The 17536-nt window shown below is 45.5% G+C and overlaps 1 protein-coding gene across 1 annotated transcript; it reads right to left on the bottom strand.

The window, feature by feature from the left end:
* Positions 1–970: 970 nt before the first annotated feature.
* Positions 971–16000, bottom strand: LOC147624019 (protein PLASTID MOVEMENT IMPAIRED 1-RELATED 1-like). The gene is made up of 2 exons (XM_086820702.1): positions 12772–16000; positions 971–2557 (listed from the first exon to the last, which is right to left on the bottom strand). Exons 1-2 carry the CDS (start codon positions 15315–15317, stop codon positions 1432–1434), a joined length of 3672 nt encoding a protein of 1223 aa, XP_086676828.1. The 5' UTR covers positions 15318–16000; the 3' UTR covers positions 971–1431.
* Positions 16001–17536: the final 1536 nt, after the last annotated feature.

Here is a 17536-nt window from a genome sequence, read left to right as displayed (position 1 = left end):
TCATGCTATACAAATGCTTCTACTATGTTTTGTCAACACTAATAACTTATGTCTCTTTGGATTACAATTATTCATTTGTTTCATCAACACTAGGGATATCATCATCAATGGCTTAGCTTTTGATATATTTCAAGTGTGCTCAACAATCTTAAGTAGCTTTGCTTCTAGTAGTACTATTAATGTCAGATTCTATGACAATTAGTATTTGGACGACTTTGATTGATTAAATAGACTCAATACTCTCTTGAATAATAAAGTAATCCTGAACTTTGCAAATGATTGAGCACAAGATGATGTAATCGTGGTTCACAAGCCTTGAATAAAATGCTTGATACCCCAATCAATATTTAAGAAACACATGCTTCTACTATTAGTTGTGCTACTAGATTAGCCCACCAGAGCAAAAACTCATTAGTTTTGCTATGCATTACCTCCTCTCAAAAACAGTCTTGACAGTATAAAGGAAAGTAATGGGGGATTCCCCAAAAAAGCCTAACTGCTGTATATGTCAAGGTGAATGAGTGGTCAAAAAGCATGAATGCTAGTAATACTGTGCTTGGACCAAACTAGCATGCTCCTGGTATACTTCTTCAGAACACTGCCTAGCCCCCTCTAACCCACATGCTGCTTATAAACCACATCACTACAAAGATTCTAGACTAAACTAGATGCATCTTCAACCATAGCCATGGCCTCTATGGCTTGAACTAACCAAGACCCTAGTGCGAGGGGCACCATCTCCCATACGCAAGAACCTGTCATAAATGCATTCAAGGGGGATTCACATGACGCCAGAACACCAGGAAAAGAGAAGAAAGGTATTCCACATGGCCTTGCAAGCACCAACATCTCAGGGCTACAAAACACTGCATTAGGCAATACCGCAACCAAAGGTTCTGGTACTCGTGGAAACCCTGATTGTTGCCTAATCAAGATGCACGGCATTACAGGAAGACACTAAGAAGTGGTTGCATTTGAAACCAAGAGACCATCTGTAGCTTAAAACATGGGACTCCACAAGTCTGTACAGGAAGCCTATGAAAACAATGTTCAGGCATTGTTATAAATGATGTATAGGACTTGAAAGCCACTATACTATTGTGTGAAGAATTGCACAATGTTAGCTTCTCCAAGGTTACATTTGCTTTTTACACACTCCCCCTACGAAGGGACAAGAACAAAGATGATGAGCATTGTTAGAAAATTGCAAGGTATGAGTTGGGTCCTTGCACACACCACAATGTAAGTATTGTGTCAACCAGTGGTGAAACATGCTGTTGGCAATGCCTGCTAATAAACAGAATCCATTGAAAAGTGATCGGACTACCGTAAAGGATGACATCTGCTGGTGTGGGAAAAAGCGTATCATTGAGGATAAAAGACCATATAAGAAGCTAGAGCAAATCTAACACTTGAAAATCCTTTAGAGTATCACATTCTCTCTCTTCTCTTGCTGCTTAAGCCATCAGTATGTGATTTACCAACCTCCTCTACTGCGTCATTGGTGGCAAATATAAGGTCTGGATTTCTGATGTGGGGGCAAAAATCTGCTGCGTCCCTCCATGTAGTGCCAGTCGTATGTACACAAGCTGAGATGCTCCAAAGAGTCTCTCCTTCGCTTGCTTTTGCCTTTGCTTCTAAATGATTTGAAGCAGACACCACATGCCTTGAGTTGTTTGCCTTGAGATTAGCTAGGAGCCATCGAGACCCAGATTGCAGCTGCTTTTTACTGCCCCAACATTTCCATTTATTTTCATCTGGAAGTTTAAGTCCTGAAACATGAACACCAGTTATTTTAAGCTGAACCTCTGCTTTCGCTCCATGGAGCTTATGCTGGTTTCTGTCAGCCACATCATCACTGTCTCTCCCTTCTTTCATTAGGTTCAACCTTTGACAAGGTTGCATCACCCTTTCAGCCTGCACTACAGCCATCATCATAGCACCTACTGGCTCATAGTAGCGCTGAGGATCCCGCAACTGCAAGAGCATCGCCACAGTGAGATTGCCATTTAATGAAGCCCATGTCAGGTGTTCTGAAGTATCATTTGTTTTTCTGCATTCTCTTCTTTCTATACTCGGAGTCCCCAAATAGAACTGGGAAACTGCATGCGCAGCCATGATTCCAGGCAAATCTCTTTCATACTCTGCTTCAGTAATTCCTTCACTGAGCTGTAGCCATTCATCTAGAGGAACTGTCATGTCCAGCAATGAATCTATGTCAGGATGGTGCTCCTCATCTCCAATCCTTTGATCAGAAGACACATGAGAGGATTCCCCTAGCCTAATCATGACCTGATTGGATCTGTTTTTTTCCATGATCGTCTTGTTTATCGGAACACTATATGGAGCCTCTTTTGACAGATCACATTGTACTTTGAGCCCCTCCATGGCCAAGGCTTCGATTTTTTTCAGGGCAGCATGTGTGAGATCTCCAAGGGACACAAGCTCTTCGGTCATGACTCTTAATCCATGGGGCTTGTACGCTGCAGAGCCTGCCCTTGTTCCATCAACCAATGCTCCCGACTCCCTAAGCGTGTTCCTCGCCAACGAACCTTGCCTGCATTTCAGATTAAAGCAATTTTAAAGTAGGTAATTCATGCCTTGAAAAGATGAAAACACTGTAATCATAATAACAACCAAACTGATGAAATAAGTAGAGTCTATACTAATGTAAAAGTGAAATGCATGGCATATTATACCCCGAAAGGTGACCCAAGCCAGTAAAAACCACTAATTACACAATGCACACAAGAACAAGTTAAGAAAAAGTATATGACACTCCCTACATTGCTTCTGCATGGGCAATCACTTCAGTCTACCAGAGTATATGCCACCTTAACATGCTAACTATGCGGAAGTGTAATTAATGATGATTAGCACTAAGTAAGAAAGATTAATGCTAATCACATACACAAAGAGAAGAGACTCTTTACCTAACCTAATCCTAATGTATATTACTGAATGAATGACTAATTACAATAATTGCAGATCAGAAATCTGACTGTTGAATGCTATGCATAAACTAAATGCTTATTGTCCTCCTCTATGCATTAGTGGAAAATACTGATGTGGAGGTGTACTTGGCTTATCCACATATTGTGGCCACGTGCCCTTGGTCTTGGCTCTATGTGAACCCACTCCCAGAGTGAGGACGTATGTGTGTGTGGTGTTTTTGTGTGTGAACCACCTCTTAGAGGGGCATGAAATAATACCTAGATATTTTTGTGTGATGTGACATAAGCAATGATGTCAGGAGGAGAACCTTTGTACTTATAAAAGGTACACAATCACTCATTCTTGAGTCGTGTACTCATCACTCTCTCTCTCTTTCTCTCTCTATCACTGTCGGCTCCAACACCATAGGCATGGCTTTCATCTATGAGCCTCCATAGCTAGCTGCTCTTCTCTTATTTTAACATTGTATCAAAGCATACTTTCCTCATTGTGTGTGCCCATTCTCACCGTCATTGCTACCGCCTATCTGCTTGTGTGCGTCCCCCTGTTGTCATAGCATGGGGTGCCTAAAGCTGCCACCTCTTGTCATAGCTAAGCTAATCTTAGTTAGCTCTATCTTCTGCCCACCACTATAGTCACAGCAACACATAGCAGCAGCGCGAACAGTCACCAAACTGCGCACAGTAGTAGCTATGACCCACAAGCTCAGCTAGTGCAAGAGACCACATCAACTGCAGTAGCACGCATCTCGAAGAAAATTATCTATAGAAATTCAAAAATCAACAAATTGAATTGCTTCTGCAGACACCCACAACAGAGGCCCTGGTGTCTCAGTAAAGACAGGAGATGACTTCTAAGACCCCCTCTCAGCTCCTGGCTGTGAAACCAACCACAGGGAGCGGGGGTGCCGCCTGAGCAAATCCTAAGATAGCGACTTTGTGAAGAGGTCTACCGCACTGTCCTCCGTCGAACAGAACTCTAGCAAGATGTCATCAGCAACGATCTGTTCACGAACAAAGTGCCTCTGGATGATTGTGGGTTCCTCCAGTGGAAGCCCTCCTGCCATGCAACCTCTACAACCTCACCACCTCACAAGCAGCATCACAAGCAGCCTGGTACTCTGCCTCTGTAGACGACAAGGCGAAAGATGACTGCCTCTTACTGCTCCATAAAACTACTCCTGGGCCTGAAGTAGATCTCCTCGTGTCTGGATCTCCTCCCCAATCTGAGTCACTCCATTCGTGGAGTCGGACTCCATCCATCAACCCCCCTCCTCTGTAAAAGAGTCCATGATCCTTCGCATGCCGCAGAAGCCACAAGATACGCAATCTTGCCTCCCAAAGAGTCATCTGCAACCATAAGCTCAACTGCTTCATCAGGAAGCTCCCGTCCAATCTGGTATCCATCAACAAAAAAAAAATCAATGAACCATTCTGCTTCCGAGTCAAAGAGGCACAGGGATCAGCACCTGCTACAGTGCAAAGCCAAGTCCTAGAAACCTGCTGAAGACCACGCAAGGCCTTCTGAAACCTGTAAACCACCCTCTCTGAATCCGGAACCACAAAGCCGGGAGAATCCACCTCCTTCTGCAAGTAATCAACTGCCACCTGCCTGGCTTTCCAAGAGGTCCCCGTGGAAAGAACATCCTCATCTACATGAGTTTCCTTGTCCCGAATACTACGAGACATCAGAGCATAAGTTACCTGTTCAGTTTCCTCTGACTGACGAGCACAAGAACCACCAATATCAGTACTGGAAAGTTCCTGCCAACTGCTGCCATCAACTGGCAAGCTATCCACCATCTGGTCCCGCCTGCAACGTATCCACACTTAAGTGGCCAGACTACCACTCATCACAAAACTAAGGACCTAGGAGAGAGAGTGCTGAAAGCTTGTAAACTCCATTCTCCACTCCGCCTTCCTAAACTACCTGGCCTATTGCCTTGTCTCGGAGAGCAACAAAATGCTCATCAAACTCCACCCATACGCCAGTCTTGCAAACCTGATGCACTGACAACAGATGAAAACCAAGGGATGGAACATACAACACATGGGAGAAATGCTTCCCCGCTCTGCCATCGAGAACTATCTCCAACCTACCCTCGCTGTGAACTGGGATAGTGAATGTATCCCCAGTAAGAATGTGACCACAATACCTGCAAAGATCTTGTAAATCTAAACGGGAAGTAGTCATGTGCCTGGAAGCACCACTATCTAGAATCCACTCCCGAGTAGCCGTTGCGGAGAGTCCTCCAACCTCCTCCCTGCCTGAAGAAAATGAAACATCGGTGTCAATCACCTCCAAGTGCACAAAAGCCAGAGTCTTCATGATTGCTGCTGAGGAATCTTCACCCTTCTCGGTCTTCCGCTTGGAACATTGCCTCCAATAGTGGCCTTTCTCGCCACAATCATTACAGGTCCTCTCCGCCTTAAGTTTCTCGCGATCAGCGTCGGACTTCTTCTCAGAAGACTTCTCCGATGAAGCCTTCCCTTTGTTCGTGTTACAGCCTTTCGACCGTTGGCCAGTTAAGGCCTCCGAACCTCCACCCTGAGGAGGGTTTGTGAATCGTTCCTCCTGGTCCAAGACCATGGGCACAAGCTTCTCCCACGTGATGGTGTTGAGCCTGCCACTGGTACTCAAAGATGAGTAAAATGCTGAGTACTGAGAGGACAATGCGACAGCAACGTAATGGCCATGTCCTCTGACGATATCTCCTTCCCATTTGACCTACATAATAATGTCAAAAATGTCATATTTAGCCCCCAAACTATACCCAAAAGGTGTCCCAACTATCGGTCCATGTCCTAGGCCCCTCTAGACACCATTTGGGCTCACAAAACTGCTCCGAATTGCCCATATACGGCCTCTGACTTTGCCAATCCGCGCTATGAGTCTCAATCTAGAATGATGTCAGTGGTTCTGTGTATCTGGTATGATACTGGATGCCTGATCACTGTGTAGACAGTTAGGGTTTGCATATAGGAAAGGGGCCAGCCCATAGGGCTACCCCAAGGACAGATATGGGCATGGGGGAGTTGTAGAACCACCCCCATAGGGGCCAGGAAGGCCTTGGCTGTGCCCACCAGCCATGGGATGGCCATGGAAGGGCTGTAGGACAGCCCTAGGCTCCTGGACAGGCAGCCGAGCGGGTCCACAGCCCTAGAGGACTGTAGGCCAGGTGTGGGCAGCCCACACAAGCTGCCCAGCAGCCAGAAACAGAGGCGTCTGATGGCCAGCAGCCCGTTTATGTGATGCGCTGGATTTCTAGCATTTTATGCTGATTTTACAGGTCGTGGGGTATTTTCAGTCAGCTGACTGGTTTTATTCCAGCCGACTAGCATCCTAGAGGGGTATAAATACCCATTGCATATTCCAATCCAATCATCTCATAATTCACCAAGTGCTGAATCTTATCAAAGGGCCAAGACAGCCAAGGACAAGCTAACGCAGAAGGGGTGAAGGATTGAAGGTCAAGGGCAAAGACCTATCTCAGCCAAGAAGGTTCAGGTTCAATCTTTTATTTCAGTTTTGCATCATTCTAATAAAAGCAAATACACCATTCGTGGTGGGGGCCCTACAGAGGGTATTCAAGACCCAATATTGTGTCCTCTTCTCCCTCCCTCCCTCCCTCCCTCCCTCCCTCCCTCTCTCTCTCTCTCTCTCTCTCTCTCTCTCTCTCTCTCTCTATATATATATATATATATATATATATAATTTTATTTTATTTTTTTTCTGCACATTTCCATTCAGTTTTGTGCGTTAATATTGTCGTGACAAGTGTGCTGTTTTTTTGAGCATTGAAGTTACCAATCTCCCCCGAAGCTTCTGCATGTTATAGTGGTATCAAAGCCTACTTCGAGTGTAAAGATTCAGCAAGAAACCAAAAAAAATTTCTCGCTCGTGTGGTTGGTTTTCAGACCCCGATGGACCACCCCTTTCGGAGTGACTCCTATCCCTCAAAGGACGGTTGGTTTTTAGCCTCCAGAAGTCTTCTGCACACATAGTGGATGGTCAGATTGCGCTCCAAAAAGGAAGTGCGCTTTCCTGCTATGGCAAGCTTCGACGAAGAGAGAGACCAAGAACCTTGGGACCAAAGTGCACCAAGCAGCCCAACTAGGGAATCAGGCATGAGTGCTGGTAAACTTGGCATCTCGGTCTGACACTATGGTCCTAGGAGTCCCGCCAATCGGGTACCAATGCCGAATGAACAACTGGGCAACATCCTCGGCGGTCACATTGGCCCTGCATGGAATAAGGAAGAGATCAGAAAACTTGTCTATGCGGGTGGAGTATGCCTAGCATATACCAACAGAGGATCTGATGCCATAAGCTGTCTGAGGTACTTCCCAATTGACAATCTCGGCCACCTTAGCTGGATCAAGTCGAATGCCTTTTGCACTAATTATATATCCAAGGTAATGAATCTTGAATAAATAAAATTCTGACTTCTTCTCATTGACATAAAGCTCGTTGCTTTCCAGCAACTTCAGGACTTTCTCCACATCAATGTCATGTTGCTCAACCATAGCTGAAAATACTAGTATGTTGTCTAGAAATACGAACAAATACTTTCCAATTAATTCTCGGAATACATGCATCATCATGCGGTTGAATGTAGCTGGGGTATTCGTCAAGCCAAAAGGCATGACCACAAACTCATAGTGGGTCCGTTCCGTACGGAAGGCTGTCTTGGGAATGTCCCTCTCCACAATCTGCACCTGGTGGTACCTACTCTTTAAATCGAGTTTTGAGAACACCTTAGCCCCATTTAGCCTCTCAAGAATATAATCTATATGAGGCATCGCGAATCTACTCATGTTCCAACAGATGATGCGAGCAATCGCAAACCAGAGTACCAAGTTGGAAGAGCAGAAGGCACAAATACTGGCTCTGGAAGAGCGCACCCGTTCTCTAGCGCCACATTTTCCATCTCCTCCTCCCTCTCCTTCTGTATCCCAGATTCCAGATCCTCTACATAGGGACCCTCTCGCAACGTCACGACCGCAACCGAGTTCGATGCTTGAGTTGCAGATGCGTGCATTGGAGATCCGACAACGCGAAGACGAAGCCATGCGACACGTGGAACATGAGCGTTACCTTACAGCTTTGGACGCCAGATTGACACCACCGGCTTCCTCGAATCGTTTTCTCGAGAAAATGAACTTCAGTAAGTATAATGGTAAACTCGACCCCACAACTCTTTATTCATGGTTGCATCAGTTTGAAGCTTACTTTGCCGTAGTTGGAAAGAATGATACTGACAGAGTGATCTCAGCCAATTGGTACTTGGAAGGTGAGGCCAAGGTTGTTTTCATACGGCGTACGACACCTTATCGTACGGAATGCCATACGGTATGATACCGTACGTACTCGTACGGCTTTTTCCCCAATAAAAAAATCCTTGAAATTTTTTTTCCAAAAATATTTTTTTTCCCCAAAAAAAATATTTTTTTGGGAGGTAATGGTCTTTTTTTTTGCTTATCTATGGCTGTTTGAGCTTCCTCTGTACTATGATGCTTCCCTTCTTTCTAAAATACTCCATATCTGGACCTAAAAATACCTAAGTTTATAGGTATTTTTTTAAAACACCATATTTTATCGTACGAAAAGAAAAAAAAATTATATCGTACCATATTTTCTCGTACGGTATCATATCGTACGAACCGTACGGTATTGTACCTGACAACTATGGGTGAGGCCATTCCTTGGTGGACCCAATGTGCTCATGTCCACACCAGATTAGGTATGGCAGCTTATGTGTGGGGCGAGTTTGTCCGCGACCTTAAGCAGCAGTTTCTACCGCCCCATTACCTTGAGCGACTCGAAGACGTCAGAACTCGCAACCAGTCCTTCAGTAGAATTTCGACTTTATGTTTGCAATTAGACTTATCTGATACAGACAAGAACTTGCCAATAGAATTTCGACTTTATGTTTGCAATTAGACTTATCTGATACGGACAAGAAAGAGCAATTTTTGTATGGCCTTGACACGCAAATCCAATGGGAGGTGCGTATGTTTAGGCTAGCCACCTTCGAAGACGCACTCTCGCTTGCACACGGTGCTGAAATGAAGCACAATGGTGGCAAGCCCAAGACTTCCCAGCCGACTACTCCCAAGGCTACCGCCTCGGGGGAAAAAGGCTAGAACCAGATAGGGTCTTCCCCAGGACAAAGCACGGGAGCCTCTGGCTCCAAGAACTCGAACAATGCGTCCAAGCTTACTCCAGACCAAAAAGCGGAGGCAGGCAAGACAGGTGGCAAGTGAGTGCTGAGGAGATTGCTCAGTACAAGAAGGAGGATAGGTGTTTCTTTTGTCATACAAAAGAACACACTTCTCGGGAGTGTCCTAAGAAGACTATCGCTCCAAAGACTGCCGCCTCAGCCTCCACAGCTTTCGTGGTGAGTCCAACTCCCACACAGACCCCAGTGGCTGCCCTAGTTCTTCAAATCCCAATGCTTCAATTGGAGCAATCATTAGCCGGGAGCTCAAAGAAAGCAAAAGAAGCAAAAGGGCGCCCATGACCAAGTGTATGAGCATAACGAATTGCTCAAGACCTTTGGCTACATAGGTGGCCAGAGAGTAGTCGTCTTGTTTGACAGCAGCAACACGGAGGACGTGGTCATGGAACAGGCCGCTCGGCGTGCCCGTTTCGTCCTAACTTCGGTGGACAAGCAAGTTGAGGATTTCAACACAGGCATGACAACGAGCGTCAAGTATGAAGCTCTAGGTGCTAAATTGGTTATTCAGGGCAGAGTTTGTGCGTGATTTTATGGTTGCCCCTCTTGTAGGAGCAGACATAATATTGGGCATTCAGTGGTTTTACAAGTTCCTTCGTGATGTCAAGTGGGACAAGCACACTTTCCAGATTAATCGGAATGTATCAAACGCCCCAGTGACCATTAAGTGTGAGCCAGGAATTCTTAACTTTCTGCTCATAAGCCACTTGCAGGCTAAGCGAGCAATCAGGAAAGGCGCACATTGTGCGATGATATACATCCAGACAGCCCAAACAGTGGCCAGTGCTTCCGAGAAGTATTTGGCTCTCCATGAAAAGTTCCAGAAGATTTTTCTTCGAGACAATCTCCCTCCCCAGCTCCCCCCATCCAGACCGGAGGACCACAAGATTGATCTCCCCCCAGGCTCGGAACCCCCGAGCAAGTTTCCATATCGCCTTTCCAAGGCAATGGAATCGGAGTTGGACCACCAACTCCAAGAATTGTTGCAATTTGGCTTCATCCGCCCCAGCGTGTCGCCATTTGCAGCTCCATTGTTTGATAACTTTGGTACTACGCTGAATTTTTCCAATGCATTTCACCCAGAGATGAACGACCAGATAGAGATCTACAACCAGATGGCCTTTGATGTGCTAAAGTGTTATGTCGACGATTAGCAAGGTAAGTGGGAATCATATTTGCCTTTAGTTCAAGCTGTTTTGAATGATTCTTTTTCTTCCACTATTGGCAGGACTCCATATGAGGCAGCGTTTGGAAGACCATTCCAGTCTATTAACCAGGACCTCGTCTTCAGTACCTGAAGCGAATAGATTGACGAAGTCTTACCAGGAGATTTTGGAGTCAGTAAAAGACAAGTTGGCTAAAGCGCAAGAGGCCTACACTCGAGAGGCCAATAAAGACCGAAAGGATATGAAGTTTTCGGAAGGTGATTAGGTTTATCTTCGGATTATGAAGCAAAGGTTGAAACAGGTGGGTAAGCGATACCCAAAGTTGCCTTTCAAGAGCTTCGGACCTTTTCCCATCCAAAGAAAGATTAACGAGGTTTCAATGAAGATGAAGCTACCTCCGAGTTGGACTATGCACAATGTGTTTCATGTTAGTTAGAGCCATATGCAGGTCCGATCCCTTCAGAAGTTAAAGACGAGACGGAGCCAGATATCATTGTAAAGTTGAAGTTATGGTTCCAAAACAGATCCTTTTGCACCACTTCAAGCATGGCTCATGCCATAGACAAAGACAGTTCCTCACAAAGTTTCAAGACCGAGGGACCCACGAAGCGGTATGGCTTGACAAAGAGTTTTTCGACAACTATCCGGCGTTATTGACGGATTATTTGGAGGCTATGCACCTTCCGTCAAGTTAAGCAGAAGGAGATGTCACGTGCATCCCGCACATGGATGCCACGTAGACATATCTTTACAGAAGGTGAAAGACCTGGGATGGAAAACTAGTCCCATGTGAGCCCAACCCGAGACGACGAGTCAGCTAGGGTTCCATTCCAGTCATCCGAGGTTAGATATGCATTGTCTTGCACATGCGTCCAAGGTCAGGTGTGCATTGTCCTGCACATGGAACAATGCTAGTCCGCGCTGTGAGTCTCCCTCTGGAATGATGTCAGTGGTTCTGTGTATCTGGTATGATACTGGATGCCAGATCACTGTGTAGAGAGTTAGGGTTTGCATATAGGAAAGGGGCCAGCCCATAGGGCTACCCCAAGGACAGATATGGGCATGGGGGAGTTGTAGAACCACCCCCATAGGGGCCAGGAAGGCCTTGGCTGTGCCCACCAGCCATGGGATGGCCATGGAAGGGCTGTAGGACAGCCCTAGGCTCCTGGACAGGCAGCCAACCGGGTACACAGCCCTAGAGGACTGTAGGCCAGGTGTGGGGCAGCCCACACAGGCTGCCCAGCAGCCAGAAACAGAGGCGCCTGATTGCCAGCAGCCCATTTATGTGATGCGCTGGATTTCTAGCATTTAATGCTGATTTTACAAGTCGTGGGGTATTTTCAGTCAGCCGACTGGTTTTATTCCAGCTGACTAGCATCCTAGAGGGGTATAAATACCCATTGCATATTTCAGTCCAATCATCTCATAATTCACCAAGTGCTGAAGCTGATCAAAGGGCCAGGACAGCCAAGGACAAGCTAACGCAGAAGGGGTGAAGGATTGAAGGTCAAGGGCAGAGATCTATCTCAGCCAAGAAGGTTCAGGTTCAGTCTTTTATTTCAGTTTTGCATCATTCTAATAAAAGCAAATACACCATTCGTGGGGTGGGGGTCCTACAGAGGGTATTCGGGACCCAATACTGTGTCCTCTTCTCCCTCCCTCCCTCCCTCTCTCTCTCTCTCTCTCTCTCTCTCTCTCTCTCTCTCTATTTTTCTGCACATTTACATTCAGTTCTGTGCGTTAATATCGTCGCGATAAGTGTGCTGTTTTTCTGAGCATTGAAGTTACCGATCTCCCCCAAAGCTTCCACATGTTACAAGATGGAGCTACAAGGATTTGAGTCCCCACCCTTGTTTTGAAATAAGGAAAAGGGGAATGAGACATGCATCGTTCCTCCACCGGTAGACTAGGATGAGATTAAATACCAATTTCTAAGCCTTGATAATAGGGAAGAAAAATGGTCGTTGAGAACAGGGGTGTGGATCACCTGCAAGTATGCAAGTGTGAATGGTTCTTAATCCTTTCAGTTCTTTCGAATAACTAAGCTGTCTAAAATAAGATCTGGTATAAACATTGTTCACACTACTTGCTTCCACAAACTTACCCTATCCCGGGGCGCATACATGCATCTGTTGGGAGCCATGAGGCATGTAGCATCCACTCACAATAAATACACACTAACCTTGTTCAGCATGGGGACAATAGCAGAAAGGGGGATCAGCTAGAAAGTTCTACAGGGCTCTACTCCTATTTCCATGCATCTACATCTTGAAGTGGCTTCCATGCATCTACATCTTGAAGTGGCCCTGGGCCTCCATAACATTTCACAGCAACAACAGAGACTCTCTACTTGATCCAAAAACTAAGAATAAAAACATTCACTCTATACTTGTAATTAAAAAAATGGAATACCATGGTGTCAATTTTGAGCTACCACTACTGAGCCTGCTATCTCCTGCAGCAGATTCACTTACTGCAAACTGTTCCACTGTCAACCCAGCTAGATCTTCTAGTGGCATCCTAAGAAGGGCCTGCACCGTCATGTTCTCCAAACCTTTTGAAGCCATGCACCTCAATACATCAACAGCACAAGAACCTGTCTTTGCAGGCACCACTACTGGCCTTGAAACCTGAATAACTAGGCTGCTGCATGACTGAAAACAGTCCAAGCTCATCACTCTCAGACTGCCTCCATCTTTTAGCCTTACCACAGACGACGTTCTTGATGTATGAAGTGCTTGTGACGGAAGGCATTGAAACCTGAGGGATGTTGGATTTGGTGGTGAGCTCTCAAATATCCTGTCAGAAAGACCCCACTGTTTCATCAAAGCCTGTGTCTCGGCATCTTCAAGCATTTTTGCTCGTTCCTTGCTCTGAAGAGTCTGAGCAGCCTTCTTCATCTCTGATTCAGCTGCCTCGATGATAGAAAGCAGCCCCAAATCACCTTCAGAGTTTGCTTGCAAAAAATCATTCTCCAAGTGGGTTGAGGGTACCGATCCAACTGACTTGACAAATGCCATGATTTCGCCTATTTCCTGCCTATCCTGGAGAGGGTAATTTGTAGCCTTCAAGTCAGCAGTACCTGCTAACAAGCATTCCTGAAGAAAAAGGTTCTGCTTGGATTCCTCGTGTGAAAAAGATCGAGGAGAATTGGGTCTTGTACTTGTGATTTCCCCTTCTCTTTCTAATAAGACAAAAAAATGTTCAGCTACTACATCAGCTTCAAGTGACAACACATCATCCTCAGCATCAAGTGGAAGGATGTCAAGCTCAATATCCTCAGTTCTCTCCAAAGGTTTCCATCCTATTCCATCAACACAGTCAATGAGAACTTGTGAATCTCCTACAATATCCCCTTCGTATCCCAAAAGCTTATGTGAATGCTGCACCAATGCTCCTATACTCAAATCTGGAAGTATTGCCAAGGATGCTGCACTTTTGTCCTGAAAACAAACCCTTGTCGGACAACAAGATGTCTCGTCGGTAAAAGTTTGACCTCCTTTAGCCACCATATGCTTTTCACTCACCTCTAAGCACGGTTCAGCCTCCCGCGGTATAAGAACTTGACCACTATCATCAAGCCCCTTCACTTTCATAGCACTTCGGGAGAGCATTAATTCGCCTTGAACACAGAGTTCCTCAACCTTCTCAATAAAGCTACTCATATCATTTGGCTCTGTGCTCAGATCATTAGCAATGGGACTGCTCTCAACAATCTCAACATCAATACAGAACTTATCAGCAGCCAACTCAGCACGAGAAAAATCTCCTTCCTGAGCCTCTCCACCCCCATTTTGTGAGAAAAACTTGCCATTCGCTTGTTTGTGAATAGTCGTAGCTTCTTCAATCTCTGGCTCCTGGCCACCAAGGAGTCTTCGAACATCAAATTGATGGCCTATTGAATCAGTTTTTGTTCTAGGACTGACCTCAACCTTCTCAACACAGTTGGTATTGTCAATAACAGCCAAGTGAAGCTGTGTGCTGAAATCATCCATAGATCCTAGTCCTTCCTGTGACTTGGCTGGAGTTGATGGTGCAACAGGCTCTGTCTCTGCAAAAGCATCCAGACAAAGAGGATCATTTCTCAAAGCACGATATCTTTCTTCATCTGAGCTACAGTAATCCTGAAGAGACCGTTCTTCTGTTTCTTCAACACTAATGTCCAGGTCAAATTTCTTAATATATATGCTGTCATTGGAGTCCAGATCTGATGTGCAGGGAGAAGTAAAGTGATAATTTGAGCGTCTGACAAAAGGGGACGCATTTGGTGAGTTTGGGAGGCTCTTGAAAGCCCGGCGTGTGCGTTGAAGAGGGGATCCCCCAAACCGAGCACTAGCATTGCCATCCATAGGCAGTCTAGGCAGTCTGAGCTCTTCATTGAGAACTTCGAAGTCAAACGTAGCAACCAGCACAGCTCCTTCAGCTTTGCCCCCGAGCTTGAAGCTGGCAGTGGAGCTCATAGGCTTGTCAGGCTCCCAGAAGCCCTCCACAGAGGTGGGAAGCAGGCGGCTGAGATCAATGCAATGGTGGCTGAACAGAAAATGCTCCCCTGCATCAATGGCAACAACAGAGAGAACATAATCTTTGGGCATGAACTTCATGGCCTGGTCCTGGATGCGGACCTTGCGACCATAGATAATGGTCTCAATGTGGAGAGTCTCATCAAACTCAGCAATGCTCTGGAAAACCCTAGAGGGCATGGTCTGCCAAAGCTTGTGTTTGCGTTCTAACTGCACAACCAGGCGCAGGCCATCCATGAAGGAAGGCAGGCCATCAATGGACTGTACAAATATGGAAAAGACACATTGAAACTGCTGCTGCCGGATCTTGGCGATTGCCCGGATGGGTGCCCAGTTCCACAGACTCTTCTTCTTATGGCGAGGGGCCTCCATTGACTTAGAAGAAGACAGATGCTCCTCCGTCCAGGATGGATAATGCTTGCCCCTGTAGCGCTCCATTCATCAGAACTCAAGAGTAAACCCCCCTTATCTTGCTGTCTCTGGTGATTTTTTCATCCGGTCATGGCAATCTCTGCTCATCATCCATTACAGAACTCCTGATGCGACTATGGCAACCTGGCCAATGCAAACTCTTTTCATCTGGCTGTGGCAAGCTCTATACATCGGAACCCAACAGGAAACCCTAGCACTCTCCTCATGAGGCTATACTCTCCATAAGAACCTCTTCGATATCAGGCTCTATACATCACAACACAACAGGAAACTCTAGTCCCCTCATGCAGCTATAGCAAGTTCTTCACAGCTCTCTTCTCGTCTGGCGATAGCAGGCTTCACACATCAGAGCTTAATAAGAAACCCTAAATATGGTTGTGGCCATTTCTTCTCTTCTGGCAATGGAAAGGTTTTCTCATCTGGCTATGGCAACCTCTTCTTCTAGCTATGGTGAGCTTCTCTTCTGGCTGCCAAAATGGCTACGGTGACCTCCTCAAGACCTGGCTATGGCGAGGTCTCCTCAGAGGGGACATTCTTCTGGTTGTGGGCGATGGCAGGAATCCCACCTTCTTTCTGTTGGTGTTGCGTGCGCTGTGTTAGACGGCGGCAGACAGCGAGAATTTGGAATTTGGGAGGAAAAGACAGGCGCAATAGAGACTCTGACATTTTGAACAACCAGTTTCGTAGTAGGGCCCATTTTGACTTATGAACATTCCTTTGAACTTAGAAGCTTATGATTTTTTTAATACAAAATTTGAAGGCTTAATAATTACTCTCTTTTAACTTTACGTTTGGGCTCTCTATAAAAGGAACGGTGCATTTAAGAAAGGGGGAGCATGGCATCGACGGCACTGAAGTTGGTCGGGCATCCCAAGGCATTTTTTACGCTCGAGTTTTAAAAAGATCCGAGTTTATTCGAGGCTTCCCAAGTTCAACGCAGCCTTCCAGCATTCACCCCACCCACACCCCCACGTAGCCGCGTGAATGCTCTACTGCTACGCTACACGCATTTCACAGGCCCATGGGCACACGACTTGCTTATAACCCAACCCCTACCGCCCGAGTTTACCCCACATGCCCAAGTTCACTTTTTAATGTAAATCGGACAGCTACCCGTGTTTTGTTTCACGCGCCTAACTCTCGCGCCGTTAATGCCATGCTCCCCCCTTCTTAAATGCACCATGCCTTTTATAGCCGAGCGGCTCTTAAGCTTTGAAAGTAATGTGAGATTGGGTACAAAAATTAGATGCCTCTACGTAGATTCTAATCCAATACCTCTTCTTTGGAAGGCATGGGAATGCCACTAGGTAGATACCTCCTCTTTAAAAGGCATGGGTTCTGGCACTGAGCTATAGCCCAAGAGGCAAGCTTGGGATGTTAGGTGTTTAACTCTTAAAGCGGTGATTTTTAATACCCGTCATGCCCCTTTTTTTTGTTCTCCTTAAGAACAGAGACGTTAGGATCGAGGACAAAAAAAATGGCGATAAAAGGGATTTGAGTCAAGATGGTGAGGCATCATATAACTTTGGGTTTTCTTCTATTTAGAATTTTGCAATCACGATTGTTTTCACGAGCTTAACTAGTTAAGTGTGCAATTTATCGTATTTTTACTTACAACTAGAATTGATAAGAGCTCTAAGAGCTTGCCTTGACCATAGCTCTACAAGGATGCCCTTTTTTCTAACTTATTGCCTAAAGAGGATTATTTGCATTTATCCACTTGTTCTAGGTTTTATTTCTTTCTTTTTTTAAAGCACGGAATTATATTAGAATGTAAAACAAGTGCATTTACAAAAAATGCTTTTTATCCAAGAAGCATAACTTTCTCCTTATGCAAGCTCATATTTCAAAGCAGCCAGGTTTTAGGTGGAATTTCAATCCCCCTTTAGTTGTAAAAACATCAAGGGCCTGCCCAAAAAATACACATAAATCCTATGGCAGTTGCGATGCTCATACGGACCAATTCGACACTTGACCATAGTTCTCATGACTTCATTTCAGTATAACATTATTTAAATTTTTGCAATTTAGAGTCTCCACTCATGTATTCAATTGCACATTCACCCTAGAGATGATATGTGGTGGATGCTTGAGTGGTTTTTCCACACTTTTCTAGACTTCATCGAAGCATATAAGCAAACACACAATTGAAGTCAGTTACAAAAAAACCCAATCAAGAGGGCTGTTAGATACTCCACTCTATGATCGGGGATGCTTGAGATACC

The sequence above is a fragment of the Cibotium barometz genome, chromosome 26, assembly GCF_041138505.1.
Source record: "Cibotium barometz isolate CiBa-2024 chromosome 26, ASM4113850v1, whole genome shotgun sequence".
Lineage (NCBI taxonomy): Eukaryota > Viridiplantae > Streptophyta > Polypodiopsida > Cyatheales > Cibotiaceae > Cibotium > Cibotium barometz.
This window is presented reverse-complemented; position numbering and strand designations above follow the sequence as displayed.